Source organism: Podarcis muralis, chromosome 8 (genome assembly GCF_964188315.1).
Source record: "Podarcis muralis chromosome 8, rPodMur119.hap1.1, whole genome shotgun sequence".
Taxonomy (NCBI): domain Eukaryota; kingdom Metazoa; phylum Chordata; class Lepidosauria; order Squamata; family Lacertidae; genus Podarcis; species Podarcis muralis.
In genome coordinates this window covers 48,752,282-48,776,817 of record NC_135662.1, presented here as the reverse complement: position 1 = coordinate 48,776,817, position 24,536 = coordinate 48,752,282, and the positions used below count along the sequence as shown (strand labels likewise).

Here is a 24,536-nt window from a genome sequence, read left to right as displayed (position 1 = left end):
CACGGTTAGAGGGCGGAGACAGAAAGCGAGTGCCTGATGCGCATGCGCACCCGTCGTCTAGTTTTCTTTCTCGGGTGGCGCTGCTGGAACTTTCTGGAAATACCAGCGGCGGTGGTCCGAAGAGGCAGGCTACGAGTAAGAGAAGGAACGCGCGGGCTAGGCTTCCTCGCTTGGGCCGAATGCGAACGGAGGCATCTTCGCCCCGGAGCCACTCCTACAGGTCACTCCCTTCCCCAGGGAAGGGCTTTCCGGCGGCGGTGGCGCAGTGAGTTTTCATAAACATCGAACGCGCATGCGCGGCTGGTGTGTGTGTGGCTCAACCGCATCCTAATAAAAGCGCGGAGGTTGGGGGGGGGCAGCAGGACGCAGGGCTTTGCTCCCCTGTGAGGACTACAGTCTCACGGGGCTAACGCGTGGGGAACAAGGGCTTCTGCAAAGAGCACCGGTTCACGTTGCACGAGAACTGAATTAGCCTCCCCACCACTGCAGAGCGTGCAGCCGCTGTGATGTGTGGTCTCGGTAAGCGATATGACGAGGTAGCTCCGCGTTGGAAACGAAAACCGGTTGAGAGTGGATAGTTGGCATTAGCTTAGTATAGCAGGGTAGCGCGTAGTACTTGTAGTACTATTCACGTCACTGGTTCTGACTAGGAAAAATAGCTGGGAACTTGAACTAGTGGTACAATTATACGCATTTGAGGCACAAACTTGATAAAATACTAGATCAGCTTTAAATATGATATAGAGCGTTCTAGAGTAGTCCCCTTCACGTCCTACACGCAGACACCTAGAAACTCGTGTGACAAGAGCCTGATCTCGTCAAGATGTCTTCTCAGAACTACTGCCAAGCAGCTGGACGAATGAGTTTGTGGCTTTTCATAAGAGTTTGTAGCTCAAGGCTTGTTAAAATAATGTAAGGTTCTATCATTAACCACCGAAAGCTGTCACGCATAGTACTAGACTTTGTGTTCTATGTAAGTAGACTCACACTGGGGTTTGTTAGCTTTAGCTCAGCACCCTGATGGGAGTTAACAGATCTGGATAAATTCATGGGTGATGAAGCTATCAAGGACTAGGTTCAATGGCTATGTACTACCTCCACTGTCAAAAGGCAGCATGCCTTTTAATAGGCATTTGCAGGGACTTGCAGGTGAGGAGAAAGCTGTAGCACTCAGGTTATGCATTGTGGGCTTGTCTGCTCAACAATATGTGAACACAGAGCTGGACTACATAGGGCTTTAGTCTGATGCAACAGTCTTATATTCTTATTATTTTAAAAAATAATTTTTGCAATATTTACAAAGCAGAGTGGGTGTGGTTAATTGACCATAAGAATTGGATTTAGCTTTTTGAGACTATGCTTTGGTTTAACATTCATATATTCAAGTTCATTTTGAACCAGGCTAAGAAATTTGCCATAAGAAGTTTTATAAAGCAAACTGGATACTGTGCATTGTCGTCAGGATACTAGAAGGCTACTGTTCGCAAACATACAGATGTTGTCATAAGCACAGGCCCAGTTTCACAGACCTTTGATACTGCATAAACCCATAAAAGGCATCAACAATAAGACACATGTCCAGAAGCATAAAATTCTGGGATCGACATTCTGCAGTTCATAGTAGGTGCAATTTCCAATTTCCATTTGATTTGTGAAAATCAGAAATTAAAACATATTAAAAGTTCTAAATTAAAAGTTTATTAAAGGTGATACTTGGTTGGAAAAGCAATTAACTGGTTATAGCTTTTCCATCCACGCATGCCAAATACATATCAGAGTTTTAAGTCCTGGACTTCCCCCCATCAAGTTAGTGACAGCCACTGCTAAAACATGATTAAATACAGTTGCTGTAAGGAATAGAAACATCTGTCTAACCTCACAAGACCAGCTTTTAGATGCTTTAAAAATAAATTTTGGGAGGATTGTGCAGAAGCAATCATGAATCTAAAGATAATCTCCTAACTTCTCTCCGTAGATTGCAATTCTAGTTTAAGAGTACACTGTGTATCTAGTAATTTAAGTAGGTTTAGCTGCATAACATACACATTTAAAGTTAAAACTTACTTTTTTTGTTTTTTTCACTACATGTAAGTGAACTTCATGAATGACGTTTGGAGAGGAAAGGCGGAATGGTAATGTAGTCATTTCAAAATATTTTACTTTGAGGAGCTTACATTAAAATCTGCTTCAGATTACGCAGTATATTACCCTATCTGAGTTCTGGTTTCTTACATTAAACATCCCCCTTTGACAGCCTGATAACTCACAGCTCACTGTTCTGAAGTATAGGTAAAGGTACCCCTGACTGTAAGGTCCAGTTGCAGACGACTCGGGTTGCGTGCTCACCTCGCTCTATAGGCTGACGGAGCTGGCGTTTTGTCCGTAGACAGTTTCCGGGTCATGTGGCTAGTATGACTAAGCCACTTCTCATGAACCAGAGCAGCGCACAGAAACGCCGTTTACCTTCCCACCAGAGCAGTACCTATTTATCTACTTGCACTTGACGTCCTTTCGAACTGCTAGGTGGGCAGGAGCTGGGACCGAACAACGGGAGCTCACCCCGTCACGGGGATTCAAACCGCCGACCTTCTGATCGGCAAGCCCTAGGCTCTGTGGTTTAGACCACAGCCCCACCCATGTCCCTAAGTATACTTCTTAGCAAAACAATTTTAATATAATCAAAGACCAGGAAGTAAGGATAAAATCTACCTTCTACGCTGAGACGGAATGGTCTGCACATCATGTTAAGCCATCTAATTAGTGTACCACAAGTAGAGAGATGTTATGAATACCTAAACAATAGACCCTGACCAGATTTAAGTAACTTAATGTGAAGACTGGCAAGGAATCGAAGGAGTCTAATCTACAGGGATTAGAAAGATTCCCAATTTGTATACTGTAAGTGAAAATATGCAAACTCTGGCTTAGGGCTTATTTTTGTCTTTATGGAGTTTAAGAATTTGTAAGTTCTTATATGAAACTTAAGTTTTTTGTTAGATCAGCAACACAAAACCAATATTCAATGCTTATTCAATAGAATAAACTGCATTTACATTGGTATCTTGCTAAATTCTGCCAAATTGGATATAGTGAATTATATGAATGCTAGTGCTGTCAAACACATTAGTGCTGTTCATACGTTACGAGGATATCCCAAAATTACAGTTTGCAATAAATAGAAACTAGGTTTAATCTTGCCCTTGTTCCATTATAATTTGCATTCAGATTATTTTAGGACATTGTAAAGCACACACCTTAAACACAGTATTCTGTGTTAAATTCACAGGTCTTTGCATTAGTAGCCCTGAGATTAATTATATGGCATTGAAAACATCTGTCCCTTCAGTGTACCCAGTGGATAAGTCATATCTTCAAAATCACCTACACTGTGTGGGTACCTGAAACGTCTATCTGGTGCAACTATCTTTGACTATTAAGGCCAGGGATGGGTAATTGTGGCCCTCTGGATGCTGCTGGATTACAACTTGTATTACCCCTGAAACTGGCTTTTGCTGGCTGTGGCTGATGAGAGTAGAAGTTCAACAATACCTGGAGGGCCACAGGTTAGCTATGTATACATTCCACTTGCACAGCAGTTTGGTCTCTGTTAATATAATATTTTCCCCACCCCCCTTTCTACTCAATTTTTTTGGACTGCTTGTTAGATTTATATAATTTGTGTATCTAATATATATATATATTAAATAAAAGCTTTTTAAAGAGACTTTATTTTGTTCTTATTTTAATTTCAAATTTATGTAAAATTGATATAAAGTGTTGTGTTACTTGGGTTAGAATAGCCCTGGTTTGGGGATGACTCTTGCATTTTCCATTTGCCTATAACAAAATTAATAAATATAAACAATAAAACTTGAATTTTAATCTCAGGTAACTATATTAAAGTAAAATTATTATACCAGGCTGTAAGCAACTGAACTCATGTTTTCATCTGTATGCAGTTCAGATTTTATTTTCTGAAGTAGTTCCTTACAGCTAGACCAATAGTCTTAAAGGTCTGGCCGAACTCCAAAACCAGGTCCCTTGGGTGGTTCTGTCAGAGAAGTGAGACCACCAGCTGGCTCACAAGAGAAGCGCCCACTCCTGCAAAAAGAGAGAGCAATTAACTTAGGCATTACATCAATTGCACTACTCATCTTCAAGGGTAAACAGAAGTCAGACTCATTTTCTTCAAACCTCTTTAGTTCTGGATATTTGTGAAAACATGAACCTAGTCGCAAGCTTAAAAACAAGTTCAAAAGCCAATGTATGCATGCTACTTTCTAAGAACAGTTGTAGCTCCACTGAAGTAAGTTGGGCTTACATCTGAGAATAGGATCAGGCTGTGTCTTGTAAACCAAAGACGTAGGTTGAATTTTACAAGCTGAATGTTAGCAAAAAACCCTCAGTTGTTAAATTAATAAAGGTAAAGGTAAAGGTACCCCTGCCCGTACGGGCCAGTCTTGACAGACTCTAGGGTTGTGCGCTCATCTCACTCTAGAGGCCGGGAGCCAGCACTGTCCGCAGACACTTCCGGGTCACGTGGCCAGCGTGACAAGCTGCATCTGGCGAGCCAGCGCAGCACACGGAACGCCGTTTACCTTCCCACTGGTAAGCGGTCCCTATTTATCTACTTGCACCCGGGGTGCTTTCGAACTGCTAGGTTGGCAGGCGATGGGGCCAAACGACGGGAGCGCACCCCGCCGCAGGGATTCGAACCGCCGACCATGCGATCGACAAGTCCTAGGCGCTGATGTTTTACCCACAGTGCCACCCGCGTCCCTGTTAAATTACTGTGTGTTTATTACATTTTTATCCTGCCCTTTTTCTGAGGACCCCCATATTAGTCTCACAGCAACCCACTGAAATAAGTTAAGCATATATGGGACCAGCCCAGTCTTCCTGTGAGCGACATGGCTGAGCAGAGATTTGAATCTGGTTCTCTCTGGTCTTAGTCTAGCACTGTACCTCACTGGCATAACATTCTTCCTCTGTAGCAAGCATACAATCAAATTACAAAAGAAAGAGAGGCGGCAAATACTGTTTCTCAAAAATAAAAATTAATAATTTCATGTCTGAGAGCATCACAGTTTGACAATAACTTGCAAAATGATTGCCACAAATCAGTGAATCAGATTTATTTAGAGTGCTGTATAGCCACTGAAGGCACTTGAGCTGAAATCTATGCAGTGTAAAACTAGCTTGAGCATCCTGACTGGGCATAAGAAATGTAAAGAAGTGAAGATGTAAGCCTGTCAAATAAACACTTGAATAAACACACAATTAAATTTAGAAGCAATCCCATCTTTCTGAAGTTTGGTCAAGACTCAATACTGCTGTGAATTCAGCTATTTCAATGAAATGTTTGGGCAACTATTACACAGACCCTTAAAGTGTATAAACTTGAAGCATCATTGGAATAAAGGTTTATATTTGGTTTCCCGTATCTATAGATATGGTTGCAACTTGCTGTGGAAAGAGTTGTTGTTGTTGTTGTTTAGTCGTTTAGTCGTGTCCGACTCTTCGTGACCCCATGGACCAGAGCACGCCAGGCACCTCTGTCCTCCACTACTTCCCGCAGTTTGGTCAGACTCATGCTGGTGACCTCGAAAACACTATCCAACCATCTCGTCCTCTGTCGCCCCCTTCTCCTTGTGCCCTCCATCTTTCCCAGCATCAGTGTCTTCTTCAGGGAGTCTTCTCTTCTCATGAGGTGGCCAAAGTACTGGAGCCTCAGCTTCACGATCTGTCCTTCCAGTGAGCACTCAGGGCTGATTTCCTTAAGAATGGATACGTTTGATCTTCTTGCAGTCCATGGGACTCTCAAGAGTCTTCTCCAGCACCACAATTCAAAAGCATCAATTCTTCGGCGATCAGCCTTCTTTATGGTCCAGCTCTCACTTCCATACATCACTACTGGGAAAACCATGGCTTTAACTATACGGACCTTTGTTGGCAAGGTGACGTCTCTACTTCTCAAGATGCTGTCTAGGCCTGTCATTGCCCTTCTCCCAAGAAGGAGGCGTCTTTTAATTTCATGGCTGCTGTCACCATCTGCAGTGATCATGGAGCCCAAGAAAGTAAAATCTCTCACTGCCTCCATTTCTTCCCCTTCTATTTGCCAGGAGGTGATGGGACCAGTGGCCATGATCTTCGTTTTTTTGATGTTGAGCTTCAGACCATATTTTGCGCTCTCCTCTTTCACCCTCATTAAAAGGTTCTTTAATTCCTCCTCACTTTCTGCCATCAAGGTTGTGTCATCTGCATATCTGAGGTTGTTGATATTTCTTCCGGCAATCTTAATTCCAGCTTGGGATTCATCCAGCCCAGCCTTTCGCATGATGTATTCTGCATATAAATTAAATAAGCAGGGAGACAAAATACAGCCTTGTCGTACTCCTTTCCCAATTTTGAACCAATCAGTTGTTCCATATCCAGTTCTAACTGTAGCTTCTTGTCCCACATAGAGATTTCTCAGGAGACAGATGAGGTGATCAGGCACTCCCATTTCTTTAAGAACTTGCCATAGTTTGCTGTGGTCGACACAGTCAAAGGCTTTTGCATAGTCAATGAAGCAGAAGTAGATGTCTTTCTGGAACTCTCTAGCTTTCTCCATAATCCAGCGCATGTTTGCAATTTGGTCTCTGGTTCCTCTGCCTCTTCGAAATCCAGCTTGCACTTCTGGGAGTTCTCGATCCACATACTGCTTGAGCCTTCCTTGTAGAATTTTAAGCATAACCTTGCTAGCGTGTGAGATGAGTGCAATTGTGCGGTAGTTGGAGCATTCTTTGGCACTGCCCTTCTTTGGGATTGGGATGTAGACTGATCTTCTCCAATCTTCTGGCCACTGCTGAGTTTTCCAAATTTGCTGGCATATTGAGTGTAGCACCTTAACAGCATCATCTTTTAAAATTTTAAATAATTCAGCTGGAATACCATCACTTCCACTGGCCTTGTTATTTGCAGTGCTTTCTAAGGCCCATTTGACTTCACTCTCCAGGATGTCTGGCTCAAGGTCAGCAACCACACTACCTGGGGTGTACGAGACATCCATATCTTTCTGGTATAATTCCTCTGTGTATTCTTGCCACCTCTTCTTGATGTCTTCTGCTTCTGTTAGGTCCTTACCACTTTTGTCCTTTATTATGGTAATCTTTGTACGAAATGTTCCTTTCATATCTCCAATTTTCTTGAACAGATCTCTGGTTCTTCCCATTCTGTTGTTTTCCTCTATTTGTTTGCATTGCTCGTTTAAGAAGGCCTTCTTGTCTCTCCTTGCTATTCTTTGGAAATCTGCATTCAATTTCCTGTATCTTTCACTATCTCCCTCGCATTTTGCTTGCCTTCTCTCCTCCGCTATTTGTAAGGCCTCGTTGGACAGCCACTTTGCTTTCTTGCATTTCCTTTTCATTGGGATGGTTTTCATTGCTGCCTCCTGTACAATGTTACGAGCCTCCATCCATAGTTCTTCAGGCACTCTGTCCACCAAATCTAAATCCTTAAACCTGTTCCTCACTTCCACTGTGTATTCATAAGGGATTTGACTTAGATTGTATCTTACCGGCCCAGTGGTTTTTCCTACTTTCTTCAGTTTAAGCTTGAATTTTGCTATAAGAAGCTGATGATCTGAGCCACAGTCAGCTCCAGGTCTTGTTTTTGCTGACTGTATAGAGCTTCTCCATCTTTGGCTGCAGAGAATATAATCAATCTGATTTCGATGCTGCCCATCTGGTGATGTCCATGTGTAGAGTCGTCTCTTGTGTTGTTGTATGTATGTAATGCTAATTACATATGATGTTACTGTTCCCAATTTTCCTTAGTATTTATTAAATGGTACAAAATAATAAAATACCTTGGTCCAGGTTTTGGAACTTTTCCAGCTTTTAGTTCATCAATTATGTCTTCTATGTCTTTTGTTGTCAGATCTTCCTGAAATGTGAAATAAGGAAAATGTAAACATTTTCAGACATTTAAAAAAAGTATGATAGCATTTTTTTGGGACTAAAAGTATCACTCTGTGGTAATTCTATTAACACTTGAAAAAATGTAGGCATAATTATAGCTTTTAAGTGGGGCAGGTGTCCTGCTGTCTAGTAGATCCTACAATTTGTCAATATGGTTATGGGAACAAATGCTCACAGCAATACACTACTATCACACAGCAATCACGGAATACAAACTGGTTCAAATCTAGCTCATTTCCAATAAAAAAAATTAACAATCCACTTAATTATTTATGTGATGAAACAACTTTTAGTACTATTAAAATAAAGAAAAAACAGGATAAGTTAAACTGGATAAACATAGTTTGATTACATTGGGTTATATATGGTTACTCTGAATAGTAAACTCAGATGGTAAACACCAAGAGGTATTGCAGAAGTACACTTTAAAGGGGGGGGTATAGGACAACCCCTCTTCTAACAGCTCATTGAGGACTGAGCACACTCAGTATCTGGTGGGGAAACAAAAGTGTGTGTTTGGGGGAGGGAGGGGGGATGAAATGAGTTAACCTGTTAGCATTGTCCTCTTCCAGGATATCAGAACAGGAGCTCCCTAGTTATTTTAATGCAAATATTTTGTTACAATTTTGGGGGCTATTTTGCTGTGCAAATTCCAAAGCAAACCTAGTTAAGTGTCCCAGTAGTACAGGACAGAATAAGTTGTGGCTAAGAGAGAGGGGCTTATGACAACCCTGCAATAAAGTCATACTGTATGCCGCAAATCAAGCTCAAGTGGTTATTACACTTCAGCGTTGTTCAGAGATATTACACTCTAGTGCAGGTTTGAGGATTGGGATGAAGCAAATAGTGTGTGCAAACCTGCAGTGATACCCATTTCTCTCATTGCAGATTGGGCTGATAAAAGATTTTACAACAACCCTACAAGGTTGTTGCAGGTTGGGGGCTGTGCTGAGAGAGAGAGAAGCTTATGACAGCTCTGCCATATACAACTATTAATATTGCAGGTCAGAGGTGGGGCTGAAGTCGATTCATATTACCAGTCAAAAATTCTCCATACTTCTCAGGAGGAAGAAAAGGCCACTCTGCATGAACTGCTACTTCAGACCACCTTGCAGAGAGGAAGGTTTGTGTTCTATTAACTTGCATGCAGAGCAGCTGCACTTTATATTAAGGTTGGAGTCAAGTCAAGGAAGAGACTACTTTTTTGATGCTAGTGTTTGTGTATTCATCTCCCCTAAAGCCACAGGATCAGACAACAAATGCACTCCATGGATACACTGCAACCTTTTGTTGGAGGGACCCACTTGTACTTACATAATAGTTATCATTTATTTGTACCATTGGCGCATTTACGCAAGCCCCCAAACATTCCACTTCAATCAGAGTGAAGAGTTTATCAGGTGTTGTTTCTCCAACTTTTATACCTAGGGACATAAGCAAAAACAAAGCAGCATTAGAACCTTGCAGGCCTTTTCCCACTCACTCTGGGAGACCCTGACTGACTCCAGCTACAAAAGCTGAGGCTGCTGAACAGACTCTTGGGCTGGGGTATTGTTTAGGGGGAGGTTGTTGCTGTTATTTATATTTTTAAAAATATCTTTGTTTTAGATCTTATTAGGATTTATGAGGAAATTGTTTAATTTTGTTGTATGTTTATTGTTTATGACTACTTTTGTTGTTTGTAATTATGTATTTTTTCATGTTGTAAGCCGCCTTGAGCATGCTTTGAACTATGGAAAGGAGGAACACAAATAAAATGATGTATTTATGTCTGTAATCTCAAACAGTAAATTTTCATAGTGATTTCCTTAAATATAAACAAGGACAAAATGCATAGATTGTGTCTGTTTAGTTGAGTTGGGAATCGTGTGCAAACAGGTGCTCTCTGTGTGATTCCCAGCCTGATCTAGCAGAAGGGGTTGCATTCAAACTTACAGGACTATAAAGATCTGGCTGTTAGAGCAGGCCGGAGAATCTAGTTTTATAGTGCATGCACTGTTGAATAAGGACTAATATTTAAAATTATAGCTGTTTTAGACCTTATAAAACTGAAAGCAGTTGGCTGCATTATATGAATGCCTGTGTGGCAGTGGCATCCTGCCAGGATGACAGATACACCCCCACCACTGTAATATATTTTGTGAAGTGTCAGGATGTGAAAACTTAATGTTTCTCTCCGTTGTTGAACAGATCCATAAAGGTTGTACTTGTCTCATAACATTCAAAAGGTTACTGACCAAGGTGTGGTAGAGAGAGAGATGATGTCTGATCAGACCTGGACAAAGATCCAAGCTATAGAAACTATAGCATTAAAACAGCCACAGCCATTTTAAAGCAAATTAGGAGAGGGGATGTTGAAAACATTAGGCTCCCTTAATTTTTATGTTTACCTCCTTTTTTCAGCATTTCCTGAAACTTCAAGTTGTATATACTGTATAACCTGTTATTCAGAACAGACTGAAGTCCCCAGAAGAGAAGGGCATACAATTTCTAGTTGTAATGTGGGCTTACGGTTATGCAGATAATTATCACTGCTGTTAAGCAGGCCTGCTCCTATGCTCTCATTTAAAGTGTTTTCAGTATCTTTAAAACACTATTATTTGAAGTGATGAGGTTTTCACATTTTAGATTGATTCCAAACACTTTCTTTACTTTCATTTCCAGGAAGAAAAAGGTGTAGTAGCAGAGAAAATGCCTATACATTAAAAATGTTCTGGAGCCTTACCAAATCCTCTGTAAAAGGTAGTACAATGTAAATGAAGAACCCCACATAAGAGAAGTAAGCTATATATCCTACCAAGCTTCTTCTGAATGGCTTCTAATATGCTATCCGAGTCACACAGCATGCAAGGCGTAGTGGTGCAGATCTGAATATGGTATTTCCCAACGGGTTTACGGTTATACATTGTATAAAAGGTTGCTACTTCATAAACTCTCATGGGAGGTATGTCTAGAATCTCAGCAACCTGTAACAATAAAAGACTGCTTTATTTTTTCAGGACATAAAATGAGCAGTTTCAACTAACACCAACACTTTAAAAAGCAATTATAATGCCAGCGATGATATGAATCCTTGTATTTCTTAACCAACAATTTTTTTCCACAAAATGTGATAGTAAATGTGCATTTTTTTCAAGCGTTTGTTCTTCTAAGATTGATTATTAACAAGGTTTATTGTTAATAATTATTAACAAGGTGTTATTGTTAATATAGTCCATGACCCGGACTATAGTTACCATCAGCCCCAGCTAGGAGAACCTTTGGGGTACGAATGATGGAATTTGAATCCAACAACAATAGTAGATCCACAGGCCATGATTTAATCCCATGAACTCACTGGTAGAAATTATCAATAAATATTTTAAAGTGCTAGATTTGAGACTATTCAAAACCATTTTACAGGCTATCAAAACTATTTACAGACTAGAAAATGTTCTACCACATAATTCAAAGCAGCACCAAAAAAACCACATCCCTGTTGTCCTATTCTGTCTTTTAGTATACCTATGAGTGCACTACCCTTGACCTGCATATAGTACATCAGCAACGTAGTCGGATAGGAACAGTCAGTGCACTTTTATTCAGATACAGAAGTCTTTTAGAAGATTTCTTCATGACACAACTTTATTAAAAATCCATAGTATAGACAGTAAAGCCTTTAATAACTACTACTACTTACACTGGTATAGCTTCTTTCACATAATGTGCTTTACATTTTGTACAAGACTAACCAACTATTATGAACAGCATTATCCATGATTCATATGCAAAAAAACCGTCTGCTCATGCATGAGCAGTGAAACCTGGAAGTAACACGCTCCTGTTACTTCCGGGTTGCCGTGGAGCGCAACCCGAAGGCGCTCAACCTGAAGCGTATTTATCCCGAGGTATGACTGTAAAACGGTTCTTGCTTGTTCCCATATTTAACAAAAACTTACAAACCAATAGCCGAAGTTTTTCCTACACTTTCATCAGAACATTTTCACCAATATTCTGAGCCCACTTGAGAATGTATTCCTTGACCTGTTCCTCTGCATCATAATTTAACAATAATTGATGAACTTCAATATAAGCTTCTCAAACTCTGCCATATCTTTTTGTTAATCATTATATCTAAGAATGTGTTTGAAATTATCTTAACCATGGAGGGTCTGCCTCCTGAAATAATGAAGTACCTTATTCATCGCTGATATAGGTAGCCATCCATGCTGTCTTTGGGCTAGATCCAGGACTGACATCACTGCTCCAGATTTGTGTCCCTCTGGATAGTTGCTTACTATTGCCTCTATTCGCTGTTAAAGAAAATAAGCATTACAATAGCAAAAAAAATCAGTTTTCTGTAAAGATACAGCCTATCAAGTATCATGACATACCTTATAGTTTTCAGGTGTGAAATCAAATTGAGTATTTGGGTTGTTTTCAGGAGTATCTCTGTGCTGTACAAACAAAATAATGAAACAATTACACATATTTAGAACACATATGTCAGATGCAGCAAAAACAAGACTATTCTACCTTAATAGTTATGTAGAAGATGGTATTTTGTACAAACACAGCTTCTCGTGCAAGTATGAAAAGATGCATCTGCAAAAAAAAAAATCTTCTGTTCAACAGATACAGGAGCTGCTTTCTCCTATACATCTGGTCAGCCTATTTCAAACAGACTGAAATAAAATATTGTTCCCTGCAGTTTAATCATAGACTCAACACAATATGAAAAAAGCTTTTTTAAAAGACTAACACTTTAGGGAGTTAGAGCTTCAACCCTGTATAAGTATTATAGGTAAATTCCACTAGTATCAACATTGGTGTATTTTGCTTTAAGGATTGCAAAAATAAAAACGCAATGCAAACTGTAGGGATTGTACAACAGTCAGCTGATTAGTCAAAATTTAACTATCACTTTACTATTTCATAGTCCCCAAGCCAAGTTAATACCAAACGGGTCAGCCAGAATATCTCCTAGCATGAAACATAGTATGAAGTACAGGCAGGTTGAAACTGCTACAGTGCACCTTTTCTTGAAAAAAAACATCCCTTGATCCACTCTCCAACTACCTACCACCTTCCATCTTTGAACTCCTAGAGCATGCCGCTTATTCCTGTAATGTTGCCTTTTTCTTTCCTACTCAACTCCCTCCACAGCCCTTCTTCTTTGTCCCCTTGGCAAAGACACTGGTTCATACCCTAATCATCTCTCATATAGAATAGCGCAATCTTCTCCTTGCTGGTCTTCTCAATTTTGCCTTCTCATTTCTTTTCCAGCACTCTCCTGCCAAAATTGTTCACTTCTGTTGCTGCTCTGATTGTGAGACACTCCTCCCTAAATCCCCTCACTGGTTTTTACTTAGTTCCCACATTCAGAACATACACCTTGCTCTTACCTTCAAATGTCTTTCCCCTTCTCATCTCTCCACTATATGCAATATATCCCTGCCCATGACGTTTGCCCCTCCAGCTTCACCATTCTGTGTGTTTACTGCTGCCTTCTTTTCCCTCCCCATCGTCTTTGTTTTCCCTGTACAGAAGTTTAGTTAAGCTCCTCAGAGACAGGGACCAGTACTTTTGTGCTCTGTAAAGTGTTATGCATATTGATGGCATTATATACATAAATAATAATTACATCTCAAGTAAAGGAAAAAAAGCACTAAATACGTTCAAGTAGCTAAGTGCCTGATAAAAATTAAAAGCAATAATTTCTGCTTGAGAATACAAAAGAGCTACAGAGGGTATAATTATGTATTGCAATATAGGTACACATAGAGGAGTCATGTATCATAAAGAATGGTTCATGTTATTTTTCTGAGCATATATATATATATATATATATATATATATATATATAGGCACATTTAGACCCATGGCCCCCTATTGTGTAGTTTTCCCCACTGCACATTTTGTCTTTATGTCAGCAGGTCATCTATATTAGGGGAAGATGCCTTTTATTCAGTCGAACTGTCTCAGTATTGTCTATGCTGAGTGGCAGTAGCTCTCAAAGGCTTCAGCAAGGAGTCTTTCCTGATCCTACCTGTAAATGTCAAGGGGGTTGAACCTGGGACATTTTTGCATACAAGGCATGTGCTCCACCATTAAGCTAGACAGCAGGACTTAACATCAGAAGTGTTGTAAAGTCATATAACATGGGCAAAATTTATCAAGCCTTACTGACATTTCATCATACCCTACCGAGTGGGGTTAATGTTGTGATAACTCTTTTGCTGCCTTCATGCCAAATTTCTCTTGCCTGTCTATTTACAGGTTCCAGTTACAGTAGAACTTCTACTCACGACCACAATCCATTCCGGAGGCCCATCCTTATGGTGAAACGGGTCATTGGGAGAGGTGCCGTTGTGCGCAGGCGCGGGCAGCGATCACCCGCTTCTGCGCATGTGCAAATGGCAATTGCCGCTCCTTTGCATCTGCGAATGGCAATAGCCCCTGCGCATGCGGAAACGGCAGCAAACCCACTGGTTATTTCCAGGTTTCCCGCGGTCGCAACTCGGAATGTCTGCGAGTGGAGGCGGTTTTAAGTAGAGGTTCTACTGTACAGTTAAGTGAAAATGTAGATACAAGTCTTTGAAATAAAGCCAAATAGAAGCACCAGTTTGTACAATCTATAAAGCAACAACGGTATCAAAGTTACAATTATGACCCACGAAAACTTCCTGCTGAAATAGGTTAACTTCCAGGTTAACAGTACCACCATTACTGCAGAACAGATACATTATTCCAACACCCAAATAAACAGAAATAATTAAAGCTTTTGAACTCATATGGAGTTACTCAAATACATTCTCTCTCCATAAAATCTCATCTTCATTAATATAAAAAGGAGAGATATTATCAATGTAGTCTTACATTTGCTGAGAAAAATGGATTGTGATATTACTGTGGAGGACAAGTGATAAAAAAGACAATAAAAACCACATTTCTCAATTTTCAGTTACATCTGCTTTAGTTGTACATACAAATTGCTTACCACAAACAAAGCTCCACCACCACCATTGCGTACAGCTGTTGCATGAAGAGAGCGAATCTGTGCCACCTACAAAGCACATTTTATAGAAGGTAAGCATCTGTTTTAAAGTTACATCTTACATATACAGTACCACATTTAAAAAAAGCAGGGAATACCAGCGAAACCAATATTTAACCCACCTGAAAAAAGTTTTGTGTCTGCCCATCCCTTCTGCTCCTAAACAACTTATATAATTCATGATGGCGGTACCAACTGGAAGCTCAGAGCAAAAGATGATGATGGGCATGATTTTAGCCTGCCTGTGACCCTCCTATGAGAACCGACTCAAATACTTCTTTTCCACCGGAACTACAAAACCACAGTAAAGTTTGCTTGTGCATCAGTTTTCGAAGCTTTATCGCCCTCAGCCATTATATTAATCCACTGTCTCACACCAATATACTTGATTGGAATCCTTCAGTAATTCTGATCTAACAGCATGCTTATCTAACAACTAAGTGGTCTGCTTCATAGAAAACTACCAAAGTGTGCTGCAGCACTAAAGAAGGCACATTACTTGAATCACTGAAATTGCTATAAACAATACCCAAATAAAGTGCAGTAGTAGGAAAACATTGCAAATCAATGTGCTAAGAGGTCATAGAGAAGGAAACAGGAAAAGAAGTACAGTATATGCTTGGGCAGGTCTTGGGCAAGAGGCAATTTTACCATGCAAAGATAATGAAGCAAATGTACAATAACTAATATGAACAAACAGATTATCAGTGCCCATTACTGTATAGCTATTGCCAAAACATAGAACTTAATGAGAAGCTATCTACAGGCTTCTGGCTAAGCAACCAAAATGAACCTGCATTTATCTTGGAATACCTATTTGCCACCATATACTCTCTCCTAGTGGTTGTCTTGAGAAATAGTCTGGTAGCACACTGCTGCAAGAATTCAGGTGTGTGTTGATATACCTTTTCAAGTTTACAAAAGAGAAGGAACAGCAGTTATATGCATTTGAACAGCATGGTGCATCGCTGTGAGATAACATCAGAACACTTCCCTAAACTGCTGCCTAACTTTAGAGAAGGGATGACAAACATGGACTAAAAATAGCCACATCCGTATTCCAACCCTGCCTCCCACAAACTTTAGTTGTAGGAGGTAAAAAAACCACAAGTGTTTAGAAACAAATAGTTAGGCAATCCATTTTTTTTCTGCAGGGGCACCAGAATCTGTTGCTCATCTAAAAACTACTGTTTTTAGAAATTAATTATTCAAACAGCACATAGTTCAAACTATGGTATTCACTACCACATGATGTAGTGACATGTTAACTCCAATTTAATTACTTTAAAAGGGAATTAGACAAATGATTGAGATAAGACTATCAATGGCTACTAGTTATGATGGCTATATGCCAAGTTCAGAGACAATATGCCTCTGAATACCACTTGTTAGCGAGGGCTATTGCCTTGGTGTCCTGCTTTCCATTGCCCTTTGGCTGTCCATTGTGGGGAAAAGGATGCTGAACTAGACAAGCCTTTGATCTGATACATCAGGATTCTTATGTGACTGGTGCCAAAAACAAATTTTAATTTTAAATTAAATGGAATGTTTTCTTATTAAAGTAGAATCCTAGAATTGTAGTGTTGGAAGGGGCCATGGGGATCATCTAGTGTCCAACCTGCAATGCAGGAATCTTTCGCCGAATGTGGGGCTCAAACTCACAACCCTGGGATTAAGAGTTTCCTGCTCTACTGACTGACCTATATTATTCATTTATATACAGAAATTTGTATGCACATACAACTATTAATATGCTTCATGAAAACAGCTCAATAAAGTTGTATGCAAACTCTACTATTTAAAGTAACTCTTTAAAAAGGAATGAGACTGTTCCTTTAATAAAAAATATATTCAAAATGCACTAGAAATTCATCAATCTTGCAACTGTCTTAATGTTATTGTGGTAATTTCTATAACTGTTTCCGATCCCTTTTTGCCTGCAATTAGGGAACTCCTTTTCCATGCTAAGAAATACACATTGTCCTCTTCTTTCATCACCCACCTGTCAAAAACATGTATTTACGGTACTTAAAAACCAAAGTGATACAACAGTCCAAGTTATCTTAGATTTTATGCTGTTCATCTCAGCAGTAGCCCCTGCTATGGAATACCAATTCCAGTCACTGTGCTTCCTATTCACTAGCTATCTCTTAGGTATAACACAGGACTCCTGCCATCATTGGGCTCACCCAGGGCTTGTGTTGCTGGTCTGTTGAGCAGCCTTTGTCTGTGGTCAGAGGGAAAAAGCAGCAACGATAAAGCAGCGCAGCACAAGGTCTGGGCAAGTAAACAGACAACAAGGAGGGTAGTGCCGGTGATGAAACAGGCATGACAGATACAGACCTACATGTTTAAATGGGGCCTGCCACGGAATCTATCTAAAGCCGGAATCGATTGAAAGTGCTTCCTAGGATCCCACCACTTGTGAGGCTCCAAAACCAAGTGCAAAGGCCCAGCAGATAAAAGAGCTCATATGCTCACCCAACCTGCGCTTCCAATTCTCTATCCACAACTTTATCAAGATTTGACAGGATTAGGAGTTTGGTCTAACGCTGTCCCTTGCAGTAGTTTGAACGTTCCCAAGACCTAACTTCACGTTACACGCGAAAAATGTGTAACGCAACCCTTACGGTCGCTCCTGCTGAAGAACAGCCATTCCAAAAAAAAAAAAAAAAAAAGAGGGTGGCATTCAGGAGGTGAAGACGACGACGGTGGCATTTGTCCTTTCCCATCTACCTGCCTCCCCCCCGGTCCGCAGCCCATTCCCTCTCCTCCTTTCTTTTATAAGGCTTATTCCCAGCAAAGCATGGACCGTAAAGCAACCCCGCTCCCGACCAAACCCTTCGCCCAGCCCTTGTCCACCCTTCCCGCCATCTCCGCGTCTCCGCCGCAGAGGCTGCTAGGCTCGTCGGGAGCGGGGCAGAAACCGAATCAAGCTCCTCCCTTTCCCCTTCCACCCGAGGAAGGCGAGGGCCGCCTCCATGCCCTTGGCCGCTACTGCCCTCCACCTACACTGCCGGGGACGCCCGACCAGCGCGCTGCAGGAAGCGGCGTTTCCCTCAGCCCCACTGCCCTCCTTACCGAACGCGCGAAGGCGGCCCGAAAAGGAGCGGACAGCAACATGGCGGCGCTCAGCCGCGGCTCCTCGCCGCCGCCGCTGCCGGCAGACAAATGAAAAACTTCTTCTTGAGGAGACGCTGCTGGGGCTACGCGCTCGGCGCCGCGCACGCAGTCGAAGTGCGAGCCGCAGGCTGAACTGCGCATGCGCGCGCGACCCCGCCGCCTGCCGGGGATTGTGGACGCGCGTCCAGACGAGGACGAGGAGGAGGAAAATAGAGAGGCGATGGGTTTCGAAAGGCAGCCCGATCGCGTTATGGAATGCTAATGGAAAAACGTGTTTTTAAAGCCAGAATGTGCCAAACTTCAAAACTAGCTATATTTAGACCACAGGTGTAAATGTATTTATTTGTCCAGGTCTTTCGAACCCGATGGTTCTTAGTTTTCATGATAGATGTCATCATGTCAGATTTTATTCTGTTTTATTTTATGTTGCTGTATACAGTATATTGTATGCTGTGCCTCCAAGGAGCGCATCACAGCTGTTGGTGTCACTGTGGCAGCAGCAGAAAGCAGGTGATGCATTCCTTGGAGGACAGATCTGCTGCTCCTGTGGATCTGATCCTGCCACCTGAGGCTGTCGCCTCACCTTGCTTCATGGGTGGGCCAGCCCTAAAATTAATAATGGCTTGCCTTCAAAGCAGTGCCCATTAAAAAGAATATGTACTCTACTATATTGCTGAAAAAGTCATTGTATCTCTGCCCTCTCCAAGATAAGGTTGATTCAGTTCTAGGTCTCACCTAGAGCTGTTGTGAGTTTTGTCACATACTTAGGCTGTGGAAATGAACAGGAGTTCTGTCTTTCTTTTCATCTGGTCATGCAACATGCAGTTTATCTCCTGTCCCTATTCCATAATTTCCACACCATGCTCTGGCACCACCATTCTTTAATGGGTGCTACTATGCAGCATCTGGCTGTGGGTGGCTGTTACTTGCAGCGAAGAACCATCTCATCATATGCCATGTATAAAATGTGGTGCTTACCACCATTATCAGTTGTTACTGTTAAAAGCTGCTTGTATATATATCCCGTTTCTGGAATTTAAATCCATTGCTATTCATCCTGTTTTTTCTCTGTTTCCTCTGAAAACCACATGAATTCCAAAAAAAACTTTACAGCAGTTAGAGGGGCCTTGTCACTCAGCTGGCACCAGCAGGGTGTACTTTGACAGTTACTGGCATGGATATATGCTTCTACTTTTTAATTTAGAAAAAGTGTAGACTATCAAGACCAGAATTTAGCTAATAATAATAATAATAATTTATTATTTATACCCCGCCCATCTGTCTGGGTTTCCCCAGCCACTCTGGGCAGCTTCCAACAGAATATTAAAATACAATAACATATTAAACATTAAAAGCTTTCCTAAACAAGGCTGCCTTCAGGTGTCTTCTAAAAGTCTGGTAGTTGTTTTTCTCTTTGACATCTGGTGGGAGGGCATTCCACAGGGCAGGTACCACTACCAAAAAGGCCTCTGTCTGCTTCCCTGTAACTTGGCTTCTCGCAGCAAGGGAACCGCCAGAAGGCCCTCAGCACTGGACCTCAGTGTCCGGGCAGAACGATGGGGGTGGAGACGCTCCTTCAGGTATACTGGACCGAGGCCGTTTAGGGCTTTAAAGGTCAGCACCAACACTTTGAATTGTGCTCGGAAACGTACTGGGAGCCAATGTAGGTCTTTCAAGACTGGTGTTATATGGTCTCGGTGGCCGCTCCCAGTCACCAGTCTAGCTGCCACATTCTGGATTAGTTGTAGTTTCCGGATCACCTTCAAAGGTAGCCTCACATAGAGCGCATTGTAGTAGTCCAAGCGAGAGATAACTAGAGCATGCACCACTCTGGCGAGACAGTCCGCAGGCAGTTAGGGTCTCAGCCTGCATACCAGATGGAGCTGATAAACAGCTGCCCTGGACACAGAATTGACCTGCGCCTCCATGGACAGCTGTGAGTCCAAAATGACTCCCAGACTGCGCACCTGGTCCTTCAGGGGCACAGTTGCCCCATTCAGCACCAGGGAGTCCTCCACACCTGCCTGCCTCCTGTCACCCCAAAACAGTACAGTGGTACCTCAGGTTAAGAACTTAATTCGTTCCGGAGGTCCGTTCTCTTCCATGAAACTGTTCTTAACCTGAAGCACCACTTCAGCTAATGCGGCCTCCTGCTGCCGGCGTGCCACCGGAGCACTATTTCTGTTCTCATCCTGAAGCAAAGTTCTTAACCCAAGGTACCATTTCTGGGTTAGCGGAGTTTGTAACCCGAAGCATATGTAACCTGAAGTGTATGTAACCTGAGGTATCATTGTACTTCTTTCTGTCTTGTCAGGATTCAACCTCAATCTGTTAGCTGCCATCTATCCTCCAACCGCCTCCAGACACTCACACAGGACCTTCACCGCCTTCACTGGTTCTGATTTGAAAGAGAGGTAGAGCTGGGTATCATCCGCATACTGATGAACACCCAGCCCAAACCATATAGATCACATGATTTCGCCATTGCCGAAAGAGACAGTGACATTGGAGTGACAGAGGCAAAGGCATTAAGAGGTGTGAAACACAGGTTGTAAATCCACTTACAAGAATAACAAACAAAGCTCCTCTGTGACCCAAGTAACTGATCAAGTACATCAGCTTTTTTGTGGGAATTAACTAAAACTGAGTTTCCCACTGTCCCTTCATGAATAGATAAGAAAAATTCCAGCAGCATTATGTATCCTCTAATAGAAGATTAAAATGGTTTTCTATTTTCTGATGGAGGAGGAGTGCTTTGTTCTAGGTCCGGAAAACATTCAAAATAGTGCTGTTACTTGCTGCCACCTCCTGGATATATAAAAGATTTCTCTTACTCTCTTACAGCATACATGATTAATTCTCCATACAGTCCTGTTCATAGAGTTCTGACAATAAACCCTTGAGCATCAGAGATTCAAATACTCACTCATATATTTGTATAGATTTTGATCACATATTTTAGTATATGTGCTGCTGAAGCGAGCACGATTTTGATCACATATTCAGATATTTGTTTAAATTTGTGTGCACAGACCATGGAGGGTAGTGTCCTAAAAACTAGATGGCAATCACATATTAGGGAGAGATAAAATGCACAAATCTTTAATAAAAACCGTCCCCTAATAGTGTAACACCTAGCTGCTAAGTGATGTCCCATTACAGAAGAGTCTCAGTGCAAATATTTTGGTACTGTCTAAGGGGAAAGGGATTATATTTTAGGGGCAGACACAGGGAATGCCTCTCTACATTCAAAAAGACTATAGAGACGCCGTTATTAAGAACTTTGAGAAGGTGCTCTTTAAGAGGCTTTCGCCTATTTTTAACATGCTAAATGCAAAGCATTCTTTTCTCTATTAATATGCCAATGAACTCATTGACATCCATAGGGAAGATCCAATACCTGGCAAGATAGTGGAGGACATTTTGAGTGACTTCTTAAAGACATGCGAAATATCTTTTCACTATCTTGCCAGGTATGAGCAAAATGGGTCCGCAGTTGCTTTTACCTATGCCTGTGACCAACAGTATTAAACACTGCTCAAATTTCTAATAATAGTATCAAATGGGTGCAATTTTCTTTCCCATCTCCCTGCACAAGTCATCACCAGGGCTACAAGCAAAGCCTGTATATCACAAAGGAGTGTCGAGTCCTTTAAGATGTACTGGAAGAAAACACAGGTTGCACTTGTAAAGGCCAACATTGTTCATCTGGAATAGCTATAAGAAGCAGAGTGAAGACATTTCAAATGATTGTATGGATCTTCCCAATGTTCATTGACCTTTAAATGCTTACAAGGCAGACATGACAGCCTAGCAGGAGGGATTTAGCAAGCTTATTTTTGATGTGTGCACCCTTTCATTATCAGTTAAAGTTCATTCTAGCTGTGTATTGTTAAGCCCTTTACCTACTGGTATATGTTGTATGTTGCAAAAAATATGTTTTAAACCATTTTAGAATTTGGCTTAAGCTGGGAAGAAGAATCCTGTTAAGCTGAACATTAACACCCAACTACTGTATGTCTATTTTATATTTGTTATTATTAAGAAGCAATCATATTCCGTTTTTAAACATTTTGTTCCAACATCTCTCCCAAGTTAAAATAGCCATGCAACTAAATATTTTTGAAAGTAGATGACCAGTATGCTTCATCCCAAGTGAACAGGTTTTATCATCAGGATTAAAACCCATGTGATACTAGGTTATTTCTTTTGAATCTTCCACTAAGGCATTACACTGGCATCTCTGAGTACAAAAAGGAGGTATACACTTTATTTCTGTTAACTTCATATATTGCTTGAAAATAATATGAACCAACCAGGACAAGGTGATCATGATGAGATCATGTGTGCCTTCCCCTTCCCCTGGAGGGGGGTAGCGCAAGAATGGGCCTTTTTTGCAGTGACTCCCCAGTTGTAGAATGCTCTCCCCTGGGAAGTTTGCCTGGTGCCTTCATTACGTATCTTTAAGTGCTAGGCAAAAACGTTTTTCTATAATCAGGCCTTTGATTGATTAACATTCTATGGCTTTCTAAATGTGTTTGTGAAGGGTGGGTATTGGTTTGTGGGGGGGGGGTTGTTTATTGTGTATTTTGTATTCTTATTTTGTATTTTTGTGTTGTGAACTGCCCTGAGATCTTTATAGGTCAAAGCCAGCACTTTGAATTGGGTCCAGAAGCATGCAGACAGCCAATGTAGTTGTAACAGAATTGGTGTCCTAATCTGTTCACCTGAAACTTGCCAGTTTCACCTGAAACTGAAGCTTCTGAACCATTTTCAAGATGGGAGTAAGAAAATGGAAAGGAAAATTCTAGACATGACAATTCTAAATTAAATGTTTGAACTGCAAGATGGTTTATTGTCTATGATTGAGGAATATGCCACTAAAGGCTCAATAAATACTAAATGATGCTCAATAAACTAATAGAGCCCTGTAAATTTCTCTATGAAAAAAGTGGAGGAAAGCAAAACAGTCAATGAGCCATGATTTCCCCCAGCACTTCTGAACTGGAACCCCTGCCTTCCCATCTGGTTATGTTCTTCCTAGAAAGGCAGTTGCTGTTGGGAAAGAGACTGCAATCATCATGGATAATGTTGAAGAAATGAAAACTGAACCTGCAGACTCTGCTGATTCACCGTCTTCTTTTGACTTGAGTTCATCTTGCCCTTCACTGCTTATTGCCTTCACCACAAAATTGACTTCCAAATCCCCCTCCTACTACTTCATCAATTCTTTGTGCTGCACAACCTGGCTTGACTTGTTTTTCATGCTTCTCATGGTTGGTTTGTTTATTATGTAGTGTAATGATGTCGATCATTTTATTATTTCAAGCTAATGCAGTGGAATTTTCCCAGTAGAGATGGAAATTGTGTTCCAAAACACACACACACACACACACACACACACACACACACACACACACAGTCTTTCACACAACACAACATAATTTTTATTTGTCATCTTTTCTATATATATATTTAACTTCGGGAAATGTTTTTTCCTGGTAAATATATTGCAAAGTAGCATTAGGATAATGTTTAGGGTTTTTTGAAAAACAACAACAGTTGGGGTGACCATGTTCTGAGTCAGGAATACACTGGAAGTTTCCCCCACAATAATTGTTCAGATTGTTATATGAACACTTGCCTTACAAACTGTTTTCCGGTAAAGGATTAGGCTCATATAGCAGCACCTGGGTGCATAGGATTGTGCTATATATCATCTATACCAGGGGCACACATGGCTGTGCGCAGTGTATACACACAGTGAAAAAGGCATGCATCTCACACATTACATCACCATTCTTCAGAACTCTGTTCATGTTCCACTGCATCCTAGTCAGTACCAGTAGGTGGCAGTGTTGCAGCCACTTGCTAAATAAACCTAAGTACTGTATAATCTTTACCCTTCAACTTTCCCTGCAGTCAGAAGAGGGTTTATGAAAGTTGCCTAATATGAAAGCAATATTTTCTTGAAACATGTACTAGGCAAACACATCCCTTGGTGATGGGGAATCACAACTGCTGTTAAGTGCATCAATAAATATGAATGTGCAGGCTTGTGGGCTGTGCCCTAAATCTGTGCTTGTAAATTTGCGTTGGTTTACTTCAAAACTTTTAAAAGTGACTGGCGGAGCAGTCCTATATACATGTTCTCAGGAATACATCCTACTGAGTTCAGTCAGAACTTACTCCTAAGTGTGTATGAGGATAGCAGCCTGGATCTCCTTTTATAGGACTTGTTTAGTCGTTTAGTCGTGTCCGACTCTTTGTGACCCCATGGACCAGAGCATGCCAGGCACTTCTGTCTTCCACTGCCTCCCGCAGCTTGGTCAGACTCATGTTTGTAGCTTCGAGAACACCGTCCAACCATCTCATCCTCTGTCGTCCCCTTCTCCTTGTGCCCTCCATCTTTCCCA

General features: G+C 41.2%; 1 protein-coding gene and 1 long non-coding RNA gene across 4 annotated transcripts; one reads left to right on the top strand and one right to left on the bottom strand.

The window, feature by feature from the left end:
• On the top strand, nt 1–11,094 carry LOC144328717 (uncharacterized). 2 transcript variants are annotated; one of them, XR_013393956.1, is made up of 2 exons: nt 1–135; nt 8,966–11,094. It is a non-coding gene; the product is annotated as an uncharacterized LOC144328717 (long non-coding RNA). The 2 variants fall into 2 exon arrangements; XR_013393955.1 differs by having other exon boundaries at nt 52–135; nt 8,850–11,094.
• Nucleotides 3,866–18,276, bottom strand: NDUFV2 (NADH:ubiquinone oxidoreductase core subunit V2). 2 transcript variants are annotated; one of them, XM_028737349.2, is made up of 8 exons: nt 18,079–18,276; nt 14,941–15,006; nt 12,335–12,397; nt 12,137–12,253; nt 10,759–10,927; nt 9,276–9,385; nt 7,850–7,926; nt 3,866–4,101 (listed from the first exon to the last, which is right to left on the bottom strand). In XM_028737349.2, exons 1-8 carry the CDS (start codon nt 18,259–18,261, stop codon nt 4,008–4,010), a joined length of 879 nt encoding a protein of 292 aa, XP_028593182.2. In that variant the 5' UTR covers nt 18,262–18,276; the 3' UTR covers nt 3,866–4,007. The 2 variants fall into 2 exon arrangements, with proteins under 2 accessions (XP_028593182.2, XP_028593183.2); XM_028737350.2 differs by lacking the exon at nt 14,941–15,006.
• Nucleotides 18,277–24,536: the final 6,260 nt, after the last annotated feature.